This window comes from Hemitrygon akajei, chromosome 9 (genome assembly GCF_048418815.1).
Source record: "Hemitrygon akajei chromosome 9, sHemAka1.3, whole genome shotgun sequence".
Classification (NCBI taxonomy): Eukaryota; Metazoa; Chordata; class Chondrichthyes; order Myliobatiformes; family Dasyatidae; genus Hemitrygon; species Hemitrygon akajei.
Window position 1 is genome coordinate 149494827 of NC_133132.1, and position 20180 is coordinate 149515006.

Sequence of the window (20180 nt, forward strand, 5' to 3'; positions counted from 1 at the left end):
TTAACAAATTCATTGGGACAGACAAACCTGAGGAGGACATCCCATAAGAGCTCACTTTGCACAATGTCGAATGCTTTGGAGAGGTCGACAAAGGCCATAAACAGGTCTTGATGTTGCTCCCGGCACTTTTCCTGAAGCTGCCGGGCTGTGAAGATCATGTCGATCGTGCTCCTGTTCTTCCTAAATCCACACTGCGATTCAGGCAGCATTGACTCGGTGATGTTGCTGATGAGCCTCTGAAGCTTCACCTTAGCTAGGACCTTTCCGGCAACAGAAAGGAGTGATATGCCCCTACTATTGCCGCAGATGGCCTTTTCACCCTTGTTCTTATAAATTACAACAATGTTTTCATTTTTCCATTGCTATGGGATGTTCTCGTCAGTCCAGGCCTTGGTGATGTACTGGTAGAAGGTGCGCATACACAGGTACCCTCCGTTCTTCAGTAACTCGGCAGGGATATTGTCAGTGCCAGGGGACTTATTGTTCTTAAGGGAATGGACAGCTGATAGAACCTCCTGGAAGGCTGGTGGTAGACTGAGGTCATGGGTAGGAGGAAGTTCAGGCAGTTCATCCAGGATGGTGGGTCTGCATCAGAATCCTGATTAAGCAGGGTGTTAAAATGCTCAGCCCACCTCAGCAGAATGGTATTCTGATTCTTCAGAAGTGTTTGACCATCTGCTGTTTTCAGGGGAGTAATGCATTGATTTATTGGGTCGTAGATGGTTTTCTCTCTCTCTCTCTCTCTCTCTCACACACACACACACACACACACACACACACACAGAATTTCTCTGAGCAGTGCTGATCATAGAAAATATCTAGTTTTTCCATCTTTCTGAGGCATGAAGAGATTATTGCACTGCCAGGGAATATAGCATTTATCGTCAGGACAAACAGACAATAATACACAACCACCTGCACATTTGGAAGTGGAAAGCTTTGTATGTCAGTAAATGATCTGGATTTTTATGCCCTTATTGGGACACAAGTGTACAGTATTCAGTGATGCCTGACTGATCTATGCAGGCCTCATGTCCTCTCTGTACCAGGTCCTGGTAAATTCTACTACATTTGTGAGAAACCAACAATATGTCACTGCACAAGCAATTTTGCAGAGGCTGAAAATCTGGATCAACAAACGCAAAATGACAGAGGAACTTAGGAAATGAGGTGGCATCTACAGAGGGGAATATACATTCGGTGTTCTGGACTGAGACCCTTCATCAGGACTGAACCATTGACAATTCCCTTCCATTGATGCTGCCTGACTTGCTGAGTTCTTCCAGCATATTCTGTTTGTTGTTCAGTATCTCACTGCACAAGGTCCCACCTGCTCTTCACTGAAATGAAGTGGGTGAAATTATCTCTCTGTGTGAGCACAGTGCCTGATGCAGTCACGAGCAGCAGATTGCAAGACAAAGCAGAGATTTAGAGAAGGTGTGGTGGGGAATTGGTGAATCCACATGACCCTGGGCTTTATGAAGCTGAGTGTGGTTAATTTGTTTTTAGCCTATTGCACCAGTCAGCCATTCTTGTCTGGCGCATGGTGTCAGGATTGGTCTCCTTTCGGATTAACCGGGTCCCGATATGAATGTTCCTGACTTAACCCTTGTATTGTTTATGGGGCCAAGTGGCCAGCTCAACACTCAACCCAGCATGGATGGAAAGCATGCTTGGGGGTGGCCTGACTTCGATTTGAACTCGGGAGCCTTCACTCCGGAGTCCGGCACTGTTGCCACTGTGCCACTAGCTGGGTGTGTGGTTAATGATACTTATTCAGCATTTCACATATTTCAGTGATGACAGATTTATGGTCTCATAAATAGCTGAAAATTTTCAGTGTGATGGATATCGAATTTTCTACCCCAGAGTATTGTGAGACTGGACCATAAGACCATTGGAGGAAGTTGGAAATAGATAATCTTTTGAAAAATCAGGGAATTGAAGGCTAGGGGAACTGGCATAAAAAGGAGATGAAGCCTGGAGCAGTAAAGCCTTATTCTTATTGAATGGAAGGGCAAATTTCAGAGACCAAGTAGACAGCCCCTGTTCCTATTTTTATATGCTCTTATGCAGATAGGATGTGGTGATTTTGAAGATGGTGGAAACAGGCTCTTTGCATATGGCCTCCTGCCCTGTGCTCCTCAATCAGTTCTGCAAGACTAATCATTCCAATGATGCAGTTGTTTCCTTCAGTCATGGGGTGCTGCCTGCAGTGGCTAACTTACAACAGTGGGAATTTGATACCTTCGATTAAGAATTAGATCCATTTCTTTGGTCAATAATCAGCGAGGCATAATTCTTTTCATTTTTAGAATCTTTTTATTGGTACATAATCTTCTACAGCTATAAAGTGGATACAAAACTTCAACAATTTAATATATATACAATTAATAAGGCTGAAGGAAATAAAAACTGATCATAATATATAAAAATGGAAAAAAATTTATATGTAAGGGAAAAAAGGAAAAAAAAGAGCCCAATCTAACTAAAAAGAAAACCCACTAACTGCCAAAAAACCCATTAGGAATCAACCCCTGGAGCAATACGTCTTGCCATCCTCTATATATATAAAAGAATCATCAACCGCCAATTCATATTTATATAAAATAAAATTGGAAGGAAATCATATAAAAATAATTCAAATTAAATGATAATATTTGGCAAAAGATCCCCATCTTCTCTCAAAGTCGAATCGGGGATCAAAAGTTCTACTAATTTTTTCCAAACTGAGACATAACTACTTGAGAAAACCATTCAATTAATGTAGGGACAGAAGTATCTTTCCATTTTAATAAAATAGCCCTTCTTGCCAATAATGTAACAAATGTAATTACATGTTGATCTGAAGATGAAATACCCTGAATATGATGTGGAACTATTCCAAATAGAACAGTCAATCTGTTAGGTTGTAAGTTAAAGAGCTTTAGAAATTGTAGAAAATAAAGATTTCCAAAATGATTTTTATAAAGAACATGATCAGAACATATGTGACAAAGTAGCTACTTCAGTTTTACACCTATCGCAGTGGTTATCTATACTAGGGAATATTTTAGATAGTCTCTCCTTTGTTAAATAACAATGATGAACAATTTTAAACTGAATTAAACAGTGATTGACACATATAGAAGAAGAATTTATGTTTTTCAAAACACGCAACCAATCTTCATTAATGAAGGTCATATTAAGTTCTCTCTCCCAATCTTGTTTAATCTTTAGTGAGAGGTTCTCTTTTTGTAACAAAAGTAAATTATAAATTCTGCTAATAGAACCTTTCACTAAAGGATTCAACTTCAAAATGGTATCCAACAAATTAGATTCTTGCAAACATGGAAACTTAGATAAATATTGTTGTAAAAAAATGTCTAACCTGAAGATACTGAAGAAAATGTTTTTGAGCGAGAGAATATTTATTAATTAACTCTTCAAAGGTCATCAATCGACCATCACAAAATTAATCTGTAAAAGAACGGATCCCTTTATTTTTCCATAGGAGAAAAATGGGATCGGTTATTGAAGGTTTAAATAAAAAGTTTCGATATAGAAAACTAGACAACTTAAATTGTTTAAAATTAAAAATATTGTGAAACTGAAACTAAATCTGTAAGGACTGTAAAGATTTAAATTTGGAATTTTAGAGAGTTGTAGAGGTAATGGAGCTCCTAATATTGAAGTTAAATGAAATTATTTAACAACTTGTAGTTCCAAATCAACCCATAGTGGACTTTGGCTCTTGTCGAGTCAATATAGCCAAAAACATAATTGTTTGATATTAGCAGCCCAATAATACAGTCTTAAATTAGGAAGTGCAAGTCCACCATCTTTTTTTAGATTTTTGTAAATGATACTTAATAATTCTTGGTCTTTTATTGTTCCAAATAAAGGAAGAAATAAGAGAGTCAGTTTGATCAAAAAAATTTTTAGTTAAAAAGATTGGTATATTTTGGAAAATATATAAAAATCTAGGTAAAATCATCATTTTCACAGCATGGATATGGCCTATTAAAGAGAGAGTAAATGGATTCCATCTAGAAAATAATTGTTTCATGGAGTCCATTAAAGGAACTATATTAGCTTTATAAAGATCTTTATATTTTTTAGTAATTATAATACCTAAATATTTAAAAGTATTAAGAATTCTAAAAAGAATATCATTATATATAAAAACAGGGGCATTTAATGGGAACAATTCACTTTTATTCAAGTTAAGTTTATATCCTGAAAATTTACCAAAGTTTTTTAGTGTTTCCAAAAGATTAGGAATTGATTCCTCAGGATTCGAAATAAACACCAAAAGATTATCTGCATAAAGAGAAATCTTATGCATGGTTCCATTCATAGAGATACCATGAATATTTTTAGCTTCACATAGTGTTGTAGCCAAAGGCTCCAATACAAGATTAAATAATAAAGGGCTTAATGGACATCCCTGTCTAGTACCACGAGATAATGTAAAAAAGGGGACCTGAAATTATTATTAATGACCGTGGCAATAGGATTCTTATAAATCATTTGAATACACCTATTAAAATTATTACCAAAACCAAATTTTTCTAATACTTTAAACAAATATGGCCACTCAACTCTATCAAATGCCTTTTCTGCATAAAGAGATAACACATTGAGGTTGCTTAGATATTGGTGAATATATAATATTCATCAATCTCTGAACATTAGAGAAAGAGTAACGGCCTTTAATACAGCCCGTTTGATCCATAGAGATGATTTTAGTTAAAATATTTTCCAAGCGGTTAGCCATTACCTTAGAGAGAATTTTTGCATCCACATTTAATAGTGAAATAGGTCTATATGATGAACATTCAGTAGGATCTTTATCTTTCTTAAGGATGAAGGAAATAGATGCTTCATAAAAGGAAGAAGGTAAACTACCCTTCTCAAAGGATTCATGAAATATTTCCAAACGATACGGAACAAGTGATCTTTCAAAATTTTGTAAAATCCTACCGAATAACCATCGAGTTCAGGAGCTTTATCTGATTGCATTAATAAAATAGCTTTCTGAATTTCATGTTCAGTAATTGGAGCATCAAACATCTGTTGATCTTCAGCAGAAATTTGAGGAAATTTAATCTTATGTAAAAAAAGCCTTCATTTTGGAGGAATCTGCAGGAAATTGAGATTTATAAAGATCAGAATAAAAATCTTGAAAAATATTATTAATGCCTTCATTGTTACTTGCTATATCTCCATTATTTTTACAAATCTTTAAACTTTGCCTTTTAGCTCTAGCTGCTCTTAATTGGGAGGCTAAGAGCTTATTATTTTTTATCCCCAAAAATATAAAATTGACTTTTCAATTTAAGGAAATATCCTTCAATAGGATATGTTAATAATAAATTATATTGTGATTGTAATTCTGCTCTTCTTTTAAATGAAACAACATTTGGAGAGATTGCATTAATGCTATCTAATTCTTTAATTTGTTTAGAGATTTTATCTAATTCTATTCTTGTTTGTTTCTTCAGTTTAGCTATATACAAAATAATCTGACCACGTAAATAGGCTTTTAATGTATCCCAAATTACTAACTTTGAGACATTTCCTGTATTATTAAAGAGAAAAAAACTCTTTTATCTGAGTTTCAATAAACTCAACAAATTCTGAACTTTGTAACAAGTGTTCTGGAAAATGCCAAAATGGTCAGGTTGAAGCAACATCTTTCAGTTCAAATATTAGATTTAAAGGAGCATGATCAGAGATAGCAATTGCATCATACTCACATTTCTGAACATTAAACAGAAGTCGAGGGTCAACTATAAAATAGTCGATTCTCAAATATACATTATGAACATGTGAGTAAAAAGAGTATTCTCTATTGCTAGGATGCATATGCCTTCATACATCAATTAGACCATAATCAATTAAGAAGGAATTAATAAGTGATGCAGAACGATTAGGGAGTTGATGTTTGGGTGATGACTTATCCATTAAAGAACTTAAACAAGTATTAAAATCACCACCCATTAATAACATGTATTCATTTAAATCAGGTAACAGAGCAAAGACAGCTTTAAAAAAAGAGGGATCATCTACATTTGGTCCATAAATATTAGCCAAAACAGTTTTCCTATGATAAATTAATCCTTTAACAATCAAAAATCTACCATTAATATCGGCTATAATGTCCTCCTGATTAAAAGGGATATTAGAATCAATAAAAATAGAAACACCTCTATTTTTACTCTGAGAGTTTGCATGAAACTGAGGACCCCTCCAAGATTTAAAAAATCGTTTCTCATCACATAACCTGATATGCGTCTCTTGAGCAAAGATTATATCAGGTCGGAATCAGTTAATAATTTTATATGTTTTCTTACGCTTAATAGGATGATTCCAACCACGGACATTCCAGCTTAAAACATTTAACTGTTTAGATATCATCATGAGACTTTGAACCTAAAAAGAGTAGTTAGATGCATGACAGGATAAGATAATCGAAAATGGCGGCGATGAACAACAATAATAATAATAATTTGCGTATGCTCTGGGATTTCATAATGGGGATAAAAAAAGAAAAAAAAACCTACCCAAACTAAAAAGCCCAGAAATAAGTCAATATCAATCGACGCAATCCCCAAGAAAAGCAAAGAAGTGTTAATAAACTCCACCTACCTAAATAATAAAAAAAATGAAAAAAGTAATCTCTGTCTCATTCTACAGAACATAAAACTCATTACAGACAACATGAATCTCAATATAATTAAATTGGAAGGAACAGTTTTTTTTGTAGAACAAAACGACCTTCAATTTTGAAAGTAACCTTCATAATATTAGATAAGGGAAGAAAAACACATCCAAAACAATTCTTGAAATATTTGCACAAAAGAAAAACAATCGCCATCTTTAAATTATCCATTCTATCTTTAGCCTTAATTTGGCAGGGTATTGTAATGATGGAAAGAGCTTTTTCGATACGCTAATCTCATAATTGAAGTGAATGCAGCACGCTTAACAATTTCAAGTGGAAAACCCTCAGAAAAGCGAATCTCCTAACCTTGAAAATGAAACCACCTTTGTTTTCTTGCAAGCTTAATAATGTGGTCTTTATCTCTAAAACGGAGAAAACGCACAACAGTATGCCTGTTTTTACCTTCATCCAAAAGTTTTAAAGCAGCGGTTCTGTGAGCCACTTCAATCTCCGGCAGTTGCGAACAAACCTCCGGAAATAAAGACTGAAACATTTTAGCAAAATAATCCAGTGTGTCGGCAGATTCTGATTTCTCTTTTAATCCAACAATTCGAATATTATTCCGACGTGACCGAGCTTCCAGATCCACAAATTGTTGTTGAGCCGTTTCCAAATGAGAAGAAAGGTCAGCTGCATTTCGATTAACTTCTTTAAGATCGAGGCTCAAAGAGTCAATTTTTTCTCAAATTTCTCTTTTAGTTGAGTTACTTCAGTGCCGAAACTGCTGATCTGAGACTCTAATCTCTTCACCCAAGAGGGTTCTTCCGAGAACTCGTCAGCCTTTTTAGACTTTCCATTAGCTGGGTCCGGATTTCGCCTGGTGCCCTTTAAAATAGCCATAATTATAACTGTTGCTCTACAGATCCAACTGAGTAAAGTTGAAATTTCAAAGCTTAAGTCGGAGAAGGGAGAGATTAAAGGCAGACAGAAAGCGGCTGTGTCTTACATGTCCGTGAGCGGGAGGAGGAGTCGAGGCATAAATTACCAGCTCTGTTCCTTTGGCAATGGTGTCAGATACTGGAGTTACATTTGTGTTTGTGAATGGCCTTGAAAGTGATGTTTATCATCATGGTGAGTACATTTGTTAACAATTTTGAAATTTCTTTACCTGAAGTGTTCACTGTGATGGGAGAATAGGTTAAAAGTCATATTGCTTAAAAACAATACACCTTGATGGTCCCAGCAGAGAATGCAGCTTTCAAATTAGATTGACTATGTGCACTTCACCTCCATGAGTAATCCAGAGAACCACTGGCAGAATAAACAGGATATTGAATGATATTTATAGTACCATTAAGTACTTGTCAAGAAATATAAGTTCTGAATAGATTTTTGGGACACCTTGCATAATTTTTGTCCCTTTAAATGGTTAAAGGTACAAAAGTATGGTTAACATTTGAAAAAAAAGGGTAACTCATAACACAGAACAATTTACAGGTTCGGGACAGTCAATTAGCCTTTCCAGAAGGAAGAGGAGGAAACTGCTCTTTTTGCAGAGCAGCTGAAATGTTTTGCTGGCTTGGGTTGTCCCTCTGCAAGCCTTCAAAGAGAAAGTGCAAAAATTCTTGACAGAGGCAAAAATTATATTGTAAAAAAGTGGGTGCTTCCAGTACACATTTTCTGGAGTGGATTTGCCACGGATGACCATGGAGGCTAAGGCATTGGGTATATTTAAAGCAGAGATTGATAAGTTCTTGATTAGTATCAGTGTCAAAGGTTAAAGCAAAGAAGGCAGTAGAATGGTGTTGAGGAGGATAATAAATCAGCCATGGAGTGGAGCAGACCTGTTGTGCCAAATGGCTTAATTCTGCTCATATCACTTATAAACTTAAAGTCATAGGGTCATAGAAAAGCACAGTACAGAAGCAGGCTCTTCAGCCCATCAGCCCTGTGCTGAACCATTTAAACTGCCTGTTCCCATTGACCTGCACCCGGACCATAGGCCTCCATGTACCTATCCATGCAAATGGAATGTTGGCCTTCACTGCTAGAGGGATTGAATTTAAGAGCAGGGAGGTTATGCTGCAACTGTACAGGGAACTGGTGAGGCCGCATCTGGAGTATCGCATGCAGTTCTGGTCTCCTTACTTCAAGCAGGATATACTGGCTTTGGAGGTGGTGCAGAGGAGGTTCACCAGGTTGATTCCAGAGATGCAGGGGTTAGACAATGAGGAGAGGTTGAGTCGCCTGGGACTGTACTTGCGAGAACTCAGAAGGATGAGAGGAGATCTTATAGGAACATATAAGATTATGAAAAGGATAGATAAGATAGAGGCAGGGAAGTTGTTTCCACCTGCAGGTGAGACTAGAACTAGGGGACATAGCCTCAAGAATCAGGGGAGTGGATTTAGGATGGAGATGAGGAGGAATTGCTTTTCCCAAAGAGCGGTGAATCTGTGGAATTATCTGCCCAGTGAAGCAGCAGATAGATTTTTACACAGTAGGAGAATTAAGGGTTATGGGGAAAAGGCAAGTAGGAGGAGATGAGTCCATAATCAGATCAGCCATGATCTTATTGATTAGCGGAGCAGATCGATGGGCCAGATGGCCTACTCCTGCTCTTATTTCTTATGTGCCTATCCAAATTTCTATTAAATGGTGAAATTGAACTCGTATTCACCACCTGAACTGGAGCTTGTTCCGTACTCTCATGACCCTCTGAGTGAAGAAGTTTCCATTCATGTTCCTCTTAAACTTTTCATCATTTACACTTAACCCTTGACCTCTGGTTGTAGTTCCACTCTACCTCAGTGGGAAAAACCTGCTTGCATTTACCCTATCTATTCCCCTCATCATTCTGTATACTTCTGTCAAATCTCCTTTTAATCTTTTATGTTCTAAGGAATAAAGTTCAAATCTATTGAAATTTTATTTATAACTCAGGTCCTTCAGATCCAGCAACATCACTATAGATTTTCTTTGTACTCATTCAACCTTATTTACATCTTTCCTGCAGGTAGGTTACCAAAACTCTCCATAATGCTACAAATTAGGCCTCACCAATGTGCTATACAACTTCAACATAACATCCCATTTCCAGTATAGGTGTGTTATAATTATCCAAGGATGTGGGGGAAGAAATTTTACCATAATTTTCTTCTAGCTTTACTAGCCCTGGCTTTTTCTGGTTCAGTATCTCTAAAGATATTTTGTGGTTGGTTGGATGTTGCTGGGGGCTGAGTGAAGTCAACCTATTTTAGTCATTTCTTGAATGCTTTGCATGTTCAAGTCTTTATATTTGTCCTTTTTCTATTTCGAAATTATGTGAATTGCTGAGAATTACATTTGATTGATTAATAAAGCATTCTTTTGTGTTTTTCAGAATTTCTTGGAAACTGTAAACTCCGTGATTTCTAGTAAATCAATAAAAGCCTGGAGTATTCTCTCCAGCACGAGAAATGAAACTATCAGTTCTAAATTATTACAGTCAGTGGAGACATTTAGTAGTTGTCTCAACCTGACGAGTAACCCTTTAGATATTAAAAAGGAGAACCTACAGCTCAGAGCTACTAAAATTGACAGCCGTAAAACAAAAAGCTCCTTTAATGTAACCTTCCATAATTTTAGCACTGAAGGCTTCACCAATTTATCTACTAATATATTCATTCCCACTGATGAACTTGAAAAGTTGGTAAACAAGGTAGTTGTCACAATTGCATATCCAACATTGATTGATATTTTACCCGGCAATGCAAACTTCGAAGGAAATTTCTCAATTAATGGTCTTGTTGTGACAATAACATTAAGTGATAAGAAACCAATTAAAACTAAGATGAACTTCTCAACGAGAAACCCTACACTTGATTTTAACTCTGCCCAATGTGCATTTTGGGATTTTACTCTTAATGGTACATGGAATAATAATGGCTGTGCGCCGGATCTTGATGGAGAAAACGTCATTTGTAATTGTGAGCATTTAACATCCTTTTCCATTTTAATGTCCGCTAAGACAGAGGAGAACGGTATTTTGAATTTTATAACCCAAATTGGAGTTGCCGTTTCTCTAGCAAGCTTAATAATAACCATCATTATAGAAGCAGTGGTATGGAAGCACGTGACCAAGAGTAAAACATCACATATTCGCCACGTGGCAATTCTGAACATTGCTATCAACTTGCTGATAGCAGATGTATGGTTTATCATGGCAGACTCTGTAAAACAAGATACAGGAGCTTGTGTGGCTGCAACCTTTTTCATTCATGTTTTCTACCTCGCCTTATTCTTTTGGATGTTCACCCTTGGCATTCTACTTGTGTACCACCTGGTTTTCCTATTCCACGATTTCAGCAAATCTGTTTTGATGGGCATCTCATTTGGCATCGGCTATCTGTGTCCAATAATAATTTCAGCCATTACAATCGGAGTTACCTATCCACAGGACAGTTACATAAGAAAAGATGCCTGTTGGCTCAGTTGGAGGGAAAAATATCCGCTACTTGCTTTTGTTATACCGGCTTTGTCTATCGTCGCAAGCAACGTTATTGTCCTAGTTGTGGTCATATTCAAGCTCCTACGACCAACAATTGGAGACAGGCCCAGGAGCCATAATGAGGAGAAGGATACAATAAAACCGATTGTGAGGAGCATTGCAGTGCTAACCCCAATCCTTGGATTCACGTGGGCATTTGGAATACCAACCTTTATGGAGGACTCCCATATTGCTTTCCATTATATATTTACAATTCTCAATGCATTTCAGGTATGTATTAAAAAAGATTTATGACATTTGATGTATAACGGCATAGTTATAATTATGTACTAGATTTTATGTAAAGCAATCAAGAGCAACTAAATATATTCTAGTGGTTCAGTTCAACAGGTGATTTCATTAAAGTCTGCACAACATTTTCTATGTGACAGTAACTAAAGTCCAACACATGGATGTGTCCTGCAGAGTAGGGATCATGGAAAATTTTGTTTTTTGACAACCCATTCGCCATGACAGTGAAATAGAATATCACTGAAGTTGCTTGATCTGAGTGCTTGCAGCACTTTGTTTTTTATTTCAGATTTCCAGCATCTGCAGTTTTCTTGATTTCCGTGTCACTACTCCATGGGGTGCTTCTCTGAATTGCAATTTCAACATTGTCAGCGCATCTCAACATGCATCATGGGGAAGCACTGCCATACTTCTAAGGGATAACCACAATTGTAGTGAAGACAAAGAACAATAGGTAATAGATAATCAAACCACTGAGGCACTTCAAGGTTAAATAAGTGACACAAATCTCAATCCAAAAATGGCAGCTGGAAAATTTAAATTTAATAATAGTGAATCTGAGGAATAAGCTCATACCCTAAACATTGGGTTATGGTAAAAAAAACAACTGATTCACTGTTGTCCTCTGGGGAGGGAATCTTTTTGTTTATATTGGCAAACACAAAGTACACGCCAAGACCCTTTGTCAGGACTGAAGAAGAATGGGGCAGGGGCCCCATAAAGAAGGTGGGGGGAGGGTGGAAGGTGCCAGGTGGAAAACCAGTCAGAGGAAAGATCAAGGGGTGGAGGAGGGGAGGCAGGGAGGGGATAGGCAGGACAGGTGAAGAACGAATCGAAGAGGAAAGCACTATGGGTAGTAGAAGGCGGCAGAATCATGAGAGAGGTGATAGGCAGCTAGAAGAGGAGACAGAGTGAAAGTGGGATGGGGGAAGAGAGAGGGAGGGAATTACCAGAAGTTGGAGAATTCGATGTTCATACCAAGGGGTTGGAGACTACCCAGACGGTATATGAGGTGTTGCTCCTCCAACCTGAGTTTGGCCTCATCATGGCAGTAGAGGAGGCCATGTGTGGACATATCTGAATGGGAATGTGAAACAGAGTTGAAGTGGGTGGTAAACGGGAGATCCTGTCTGTTGTTGTAGACGGAGCGGAGGTGCTTGACGAAGCGGTCCCCCAATCTGCGTCGGGTCTCGCCGATGTAGAGGAGGCCGCACCAGGAGCACCGAATGCAATATATTACACCAACAGACTCACAAGTGAAGTGTTGCCTCCCCTGGAAGGACTGTTTGGGGCCCTGAATGGTGGTAAGAGAGGATGTGTAGGGACAGATGTAACACTTGCGCTTGCTTGCAGGGATAAGCACCGGGTGGGAGATCTGTGAGGAGGGACGTGTGGACCAGGCAGTCACGGAGGGAACGATCACTGTGAAAAGCAGAGAGGGGTAGAGAGGGAAAGATGTCCTTAGTGGTGGGGCCCTGTTGAAGGATGGCGGAAGTTGCGGAGGATAATATGCTGGATCCGGAGGCTGGTGGGGTGGTAGGTGAGGACAAGAGGAACACGGTCCCTGTTGTGGTGACGGGGTGAGGGCTGAAGTGCGGGAAGTGGAGGAGATGCGGGTAAGGGCATCGTTGATGACGGCAGAAAGGAAACCACAATTCTTAAAGAAAGAAGCAATTTGGGATGTCCTGGAATGGAAAGCCTCATCCTGGGAACAGATCGGCGGAGACGGAGGAACTGGGAATAGGGAAGAGCATTTTTACATTTGGCAGGGTGTGAAGAGGTATAATCAAGGTAGTTATGGGAGTCAGTGGGTTTATAGAAGATGTCAGGATTGGACATCCATGGTGAAAATGAAGTGGTCAGGACCAGGGAACTGGAAGTTATTGAAGAGGTGGAGGGCATGGGATGTAAGTAGGGAGCGACTGAACTATGGGTGACAAAATGGAGTCCAGATAGGCAGATACAAGTTCGGTGGGGCAGGAGCAGGCCGAAACTATGGGTCTACCGGGCGAGTCAGGCTTATGAATCTTGGGGAGGAGGTAAAACCGAGCAGTGCGGGGTGTGGGAATTATGAGTTTTTGAGCTGGGGATGGAAGATCTCCGGAGTTGATAAGGGCAGTGATGGTACGGGAGACAATGGTTTGATGTTTCTTGGTGGGGTCCTGTTCCAGGGGTAAGTAAGAGGAGGTGTTAGAGAGCTGCCGTTTGACCTCAGTGAGGTAGAGGTCCGTCCGCCAGACTAAGACTACTAAGGCACCACCTTTGTCTGCGGGTTTGATGGAGAGGATAGAGCGGAGAGAGTGGAGAGCAGTGCATTCAGAGGGAGTAGGTTGGAATATAAGAGAGAAGTGGTGAAGTTCAGACGGTTGATGTCTCAGCGACAGTTGGAGATGAAAAGATCGAGTGCAGGTAGAAGGCCTGGTGGGGGTGTCCAGGAGGAGGAAGAGGGTTGAAGACGGGAGAATGTCCATACCTGGCCTCCTCTACTGCCATGATGAGGCCAAACTCAGGTTGGAGGAGCAACACTGATGCACCATCAATAACTCTGAGACGTGAGGCGAGATATCGGCTTTTATTGACTGGAAGAAAGAACAAGCAGTAGTTGACTACCATACTACATCCTGGAGACTGAGGGCAGGGCTCAGGCCTCAATCACCTTTATACCGGGGTCAGTGGGAGGAGCCACAGGAGGAGTCAGCAGGGGGGTTGTGTCCAGACAGGTATATGTAGTTCACCCCAAACACCTCATATACCGTCTGGGTAGTCTCCAGCCCCTTGGTATGAACATCGAATTCTCCAACTTCTGGTAATTCCCTGCCTCTCCCTTCCCCCATCCCACTTTCACTCTGTCTCCTCTTCTAGCTGCCTATCACTTCTCTCATGATTCTGCCTTCTTCTACTACCCACAGTGCTTTCCCCTAAGATTCCTTCTTCACCTCTCCTGCCTATCCCCTTCCTACTTCCCCTCCCCCATCCCTTGAACTTTCCTCTGATTGGTTTTCCACCCTCCCCCCACCTTCTTTATGGGGCCCCTGCCCCATCCTTCTTCAGTCCTGATGAAGGGTCTCCGCCCGAAACGTTGACCGCTCATTTCAACGGATGCTGCCCGACCTGCTGAGTTCATCCAGCTTGTTTGTACGTGTTTATATTGGTAATTGGTTAATTATTGTCACATGTCCTGAGATGCAGTAAAAAGTCTTGTCTGCTCACCATCCATGTAGATCATTTCGTACACAATACATTGAGGTAGTACAAAGGAAAGAAATCAGAATGTAGAAAATAAGGTATCATAATGACAGTGAAAGAGCAGTACTTTCTTACTTACCTACTGCCTGTTACACCACTGAGTTTTTGGGCAGTGATGAAGGTCCTCAATCTCTGTCTATATAAAAGCATTCTTCATTGCTCTTTCTGTAACTTGTTTTTTGGCCAGTCAGGGTTGATAGACCTGAGCTGGACCACCAAAGCTAAAATGGAATGTTACAAAATGTTTGAAAGGCTTTACGGATCTACTTGTTAGCTTCTGAAACTTATTTTTCGTTTCTAGGGTTTCTTTATTTTGGTCGTCGGAACATGCATGGATAAGAAGGTGAGCTTCTGCTGTTATCTTCACCAGTTTTCCTGCAATTTGTTTTGTAGCGAACCTAAAATGATGTTTTATTCTTTTGCTAAAACAGGTGCGAGAGGCTCTATTGAAGAAGTCCTCATTGACCGGATTTTCTTCCCGATCAAGGGTAAGGCAGTTAAAATAACAGAGAGAGAGAGAGAGAGAGAGAGAGAGAGAGAGACACACACACACACACACACACACACACACACACACAGAGCAGATGCTGAACAGGTATGTTTAGGGATTTAGAGAAATGTGGGTAAATGTGAGGTCAGAAAGATGAGTTTGGTATTGGTTTCTCATGGAAACTGGAGAATTAGAGACATCAAGACACCTGATGGTCCTCGGGACAGGGCTCAGCCAGCACAAACTTTCTGTGCTAATGAGAATGTAGACAGCAAGAAAAAAGGACAGTGTCAGGAGTCTGAGTGATGGAGATAGAAAAGGAAGAAAGAATTGGACAAGATGATAAGTGTTTCTAAGGCAGAGAGTTGTGGAGGAAGGGTCACCCACCCACCACACCAACTCCACCTTCACCATCAACAATCACTGAGTATGTTAACGATGTGTGACAAAGTGTAATATGGTGAATGCATCTCTCCATGAATAGTCCAATTTCAGTTCATGTGCACACTTCTCAAAAATCAAAATAAAATCATGTCACGTTTGTTATTCAAACCATACGTGGATACAGCCGAATGAGACAGCATTCCTCTGTGTTAAGGTGAAGAAACAGACACATGCAATCAAAATAATGAGCAGAGAAAAGAAGTACAAAGTCATATAAGTAAACACATTTTTAGTCCAAGTCAATGAGTGACAAAGTCCAGAAATTGATGGTTCCTGGCAGTACAGCCTGGAATTCCACCAACCCAACACTGGAGGGCAGCACTGACAGCTGGACACCACACTGCAATGCAAGCTTGAGGATTGAACCCTCGTCCTTGCTACAACTGTGGTGACATTGCTGCCTCAATGCCTGTCTGATCACCGATCAAAGGAACTAGGTCTGTGGCAATCAATGTCCAATAGGGTCTTGTGATCACAAAAGAAATTCCAAGACAGTCACTTATGGTTTCACTACACACCGCCTTCACGCCAACTTGAAAGCACCAACTATGGAGGCTTCAAGCAGCAGGCAGCAGCATAGTCTGCACCCAGGTCAGCTCTTCTGAACAGAATCCGGCTTCTTCTGCATCCTGATGACACGACTCGGCTCCCTGGGCTTGGTGGCCTGACTCAATTCCCTCGGCCCGACACACCTTCCTCAGTCCAACAAGCCTGGCTCAACAACATCCCAGGCAGCTATTCCGAACAATAAGCAGCTCACTGATGTGACAGACCAGCTGTATATAGTGATTGCGGTCAAGAATAGTCTTACTATGTATTAAAACACATTTAACAAGGAAAAAAGCAGCTTTGGTTGGTCTCCAAGTGGCTGCTGCATGTTTACACACCCCCATCTTATCGGAAGAAACCCTACCAAAGGCTAAAACAAGGAAACATGAACCAATCCTCCTAGAGGAATCAAAAATGGAAAGAGTGAGCAATTTCAAGTTCCTGGGTGTTAGTATCTTTGAGGATCTAACCTGGTCCCAATATATCAATCCAGCTTCAAGAAGGCAAGACAGTGGCTAAATTTCATCAGGAATTTAAGATAAGGTTTGTCACCTAAAACACTCAAAAAACTTCTAGAGATGTACTGTGGAGCGCATTCTGACATGCTGCATCACCGTCTGATATGGGGCAGTGGGGGCCCCAAAAGAAGCTACAGAAAGTTGTAAAACAAGTCAGCTCCATCATGGATACTAGCCTCTGTAGTATCCTAGATATTTCCAAGAGCGGTCCCTCAGAAAGCCGGCCTCCATTATTAAGGACCTCATCACCCACGACATGTCCCTTTCTCAATGTTACCGTCAGGAAGGAGGTACAAAAATCTGAAGGCACGCACTCAGCAATTCAGGAACAGCTTCTACCCCTCTGCCATTTGATTTCTAAATGGGCATGAAACCCATGAACATGACTTCACTTTTTTATTTCTGTTTTTGCACTACTATTCTTTATTTAACTATTTAATATACATAGATGTACTTATTCTAATGCATTTATCTATTGCTATATTTATAATGTATTACATTGAACTGCTGCTGCTAAGTTAGTAAATTTCACAACATATGCCAGTGATATTAAACCCAATTCTGATTCAGATTCTTCATTTGAGTTGTGGAGAAATAGTGAGGAAAATGTGGAATCAACATTGGCTTTTCAGGGCATATATAACAATATGAAAATGGAATGAAAGAGGTAGCTGAAAAGATTGTGGGGGATAAATAATGACCCTTCAAGAATCACATGGTGTTGGAGGACTAGAAAATTGCAAATATTGCTCCACTCTAAGAAGAGAGAGAGGCAGAAGAAAGGAAATTATACACCAGCTGCCACAACTTCTGTGGTTGGGAAGATGTTGGAGTCCATTAGTAGGACAAGGTTTCAGGGTACTTGCTGGCAAGTGATAAGATAGGCTGAAGCCAGCATGGTTTCCCTAAGGGGAAATCTTGCCAGATAAATCTATTGGAACTCTTTGAGGAAGTAACAGGCAGATAGATAAAGGAGAGTCAGCAGATGTTGTTTACTTGGATTTTCAGAAAGTTTTGGACAACGTGCCACATATGAGTCTGCTTAATAAGAAAAGAGCCTATGGTATTACCACCGAACCTATGGGGGCCTTTTCTAGTTGGCTGCTATTGACTAGTAGCATTCCACAGAAGTCGGTGTTGGGACTGCTTCTTTTCACATTATATGTTAATGAACTGGATGACAGAATTGATGGCTTTGTGGCCCTTCGAGCCATGCTACCCAGCAACCCCCAATTTAATGTCAGCCTAATGTGGACAATTCACAACAAACAATTAACCAACCAACTAATACGTCTTTGGATTGTGGGAGGAAACTGGAGCACCTGGAGGAACCCACAAGGTCACGGGGAGGACATACAAACTCCTTAGAGACAGAGATGGGAATTGGACACAGGTTACTAGTACTGTAAAGTATTTTGTTAGCTAACCACTATGCTAGTTGAATGACCCCAAGTGGGAACATCATTTCCAGTGAGAGAATTTTATGGAGTTCTAAATTGCATTTTTTTGTTATTGCTGATGTAATTGACTGATTAAGATTTCTATTGCTCTACTGTTTTAGCAGTTTTCTGTAAAAGCAGAAAAGCTTCGGTTAAAGGAGCCATGTTGTTCAATGAAGGAATGTTCTGTCAACCAATCATGATTGTGGGATAAGGCCATAAGACATAAGAGTAGAATTAGGCCATTCAGCCATTCAGCTCCAATCACCATTCCATTATGGCTGATTCTGGATCCCACTCAACTCCATACACCTGCCTTCTCACCACATCCTTTGAAGCCAAGACTGATCAGGAAACTTTCAACTTCTGCCTTAAATATACCCACAGACTTGGCTTCCACTGTAGTCCGTGGCAGAGCATTCCACAGATTCACTAGTCTCGTGACTCTTGAAAGATCATGACCAACGCAACTATTATCTCTTCAGCAATGCCACTCAGGACTCTGGGATGTAGTCCATCTGGTCCAGGTGACTTCTCCACGTTAAAACCTTTTAGTTTGCCTAGTAGGTTTTCCTTTGTAATAGCAATGGTGCTCACTCCTGCTCCCTGACACTCACGGACCTCTGGTATACAGCAAGTTTCTTCACACAGTGAAGACAGCTGCCAAGTACTTAAGTTCATCTGTCATTTCTTTGTTCCCCATTAATACCTGACCAGCATCATTTTCCAATGGTCTCACATCAACTCCCACTACCCTTTTACTCTTTATATAACAGAAAAAAATAGTATCCTGCTTTATATTATCAGCTAGTTTGCCCTCATACTTCATCTTTTCCTTTCTTATAGCTTTTTTTGGTTGCCTTTCGTTGGATTTTAAAAGCTTCCCAATAATCCAACTTTCCATTCACTTTTGCTACCTAAGATCTGGGTTATTACACAACACCCAATATAGGATAGCCTTTCCACTAGTAGGCTCAAGCACAAGTTGCTCTAAAAAGCCATCTCAGAGGCATTCAACAAATTCCCTCTCTTGTGATCTGACACCAACCTGATTTTCCTAATCACCTTGCATATTCAAGTCCCCCATTTCAATTGTGACATTCTCCTTATTACAAGCCATCTCTAGCTCCCTTTCCAATTTTAACCTCACATCTGGACTACTATTTGGAGGCCTATATATGACTCCACTAATGTTTTTTTCACTTTTGAAGTTTCTTGATTCCACCCACAGATTCAACATTCTCTGACCCTATGTCACCTCTTTCTAAGGATGTAATTCCATCTTTTACCAACAGAGCCACACCCCACCTATGCCTACTGCCTGTCCTTCCAATACACATTATATTCTTTGATATTAAGCTCCCAACTATGGCCTTTTTTCAGCCACGACTCAGTGATGCCCACAATTCTGACCAATCTCTAATTGCACCATGAGTTCATCCACCTTATTCTAAATGCTATGTGCATTTAACTACAACATGGTCAGTCCAGCACAGCCACTGTTGCACCCCCTGGTAGGTCATTCCCCCCCCGCCCCCACCAATAGTATTCAAAATTGAGAACTTGTTGTTGAGGGGGACAGTCACAAGGGTGCTTTCCACTATCTGACATTCTCTTTTCCCTCTCCTGACAGTCACCCATTTATCTCTTTCCTGTAGCCTTGGGGTGACCACCTCCCTGTAGCTCCTGTCTATCCCCTCTTCTCTTTCTCTAACAACCCAAAGGTCATCGAGCTACAGCTGCAGTTCTTTTAACATGGTCTCTAAGGAGTTGCATCTCGATGCCCCTGATGCAGGTGTGGCCATCAGTAGACTCCTGAAAATCCCACATCTGGCACCCAGAGCAGAACACTGGCCCTGTAGACGTACCCTCTATCCTCACAAGAGTTAATTCAGAAAAAAATAAGAAATGAACTTACCTACCTACCTTGTCTCTACCTATTCTCGCCAAAGCCTTACCACTCTGAATCAGACCACTCCGACGGGACTCCCACGATGACCACTCTGCTAGACAGTACCCATTTTAGGGAGACTGGGTTTTGGAGAGCTGGGGGGTGGAAAGAGTT

The 20180-nt window shown here is 40.1% G+C and overlaps 1 protein-coding gene across 1 annotated transcript in view; it reads left to right on the plus strand.

The window, feature by feature from the left end:
• The window catches only part of LOC140732685 (adhesion G protein-coupled receptor F5-like), a 37003-nt gene extending 18685 nt beyond the window's left edge, over positions 1 to 18318 (plus strand). Inside the window, exons 7-10 of the mRNA XM_073055369.1 lie at positions 10032 to 11408; positions 14977 to 15018; positions 15107 to 15163; positions 18238 to 18318. Coding sequence (XP_072911470.1) covers positions 10032 to 11408; positions 14977 to 15018; positions 15107 to 15163; positions 18238 to 18318 — 1557 coding nt within the window. The remainder of the gene's footprint in view (positions 1 to 10031; positions 11409 to 14976; positions 15019 to 15106; positions 15164 to 18237) is intronic.
• Positions 18319 to 20180: the final 1862 nt, after the last annotated feature.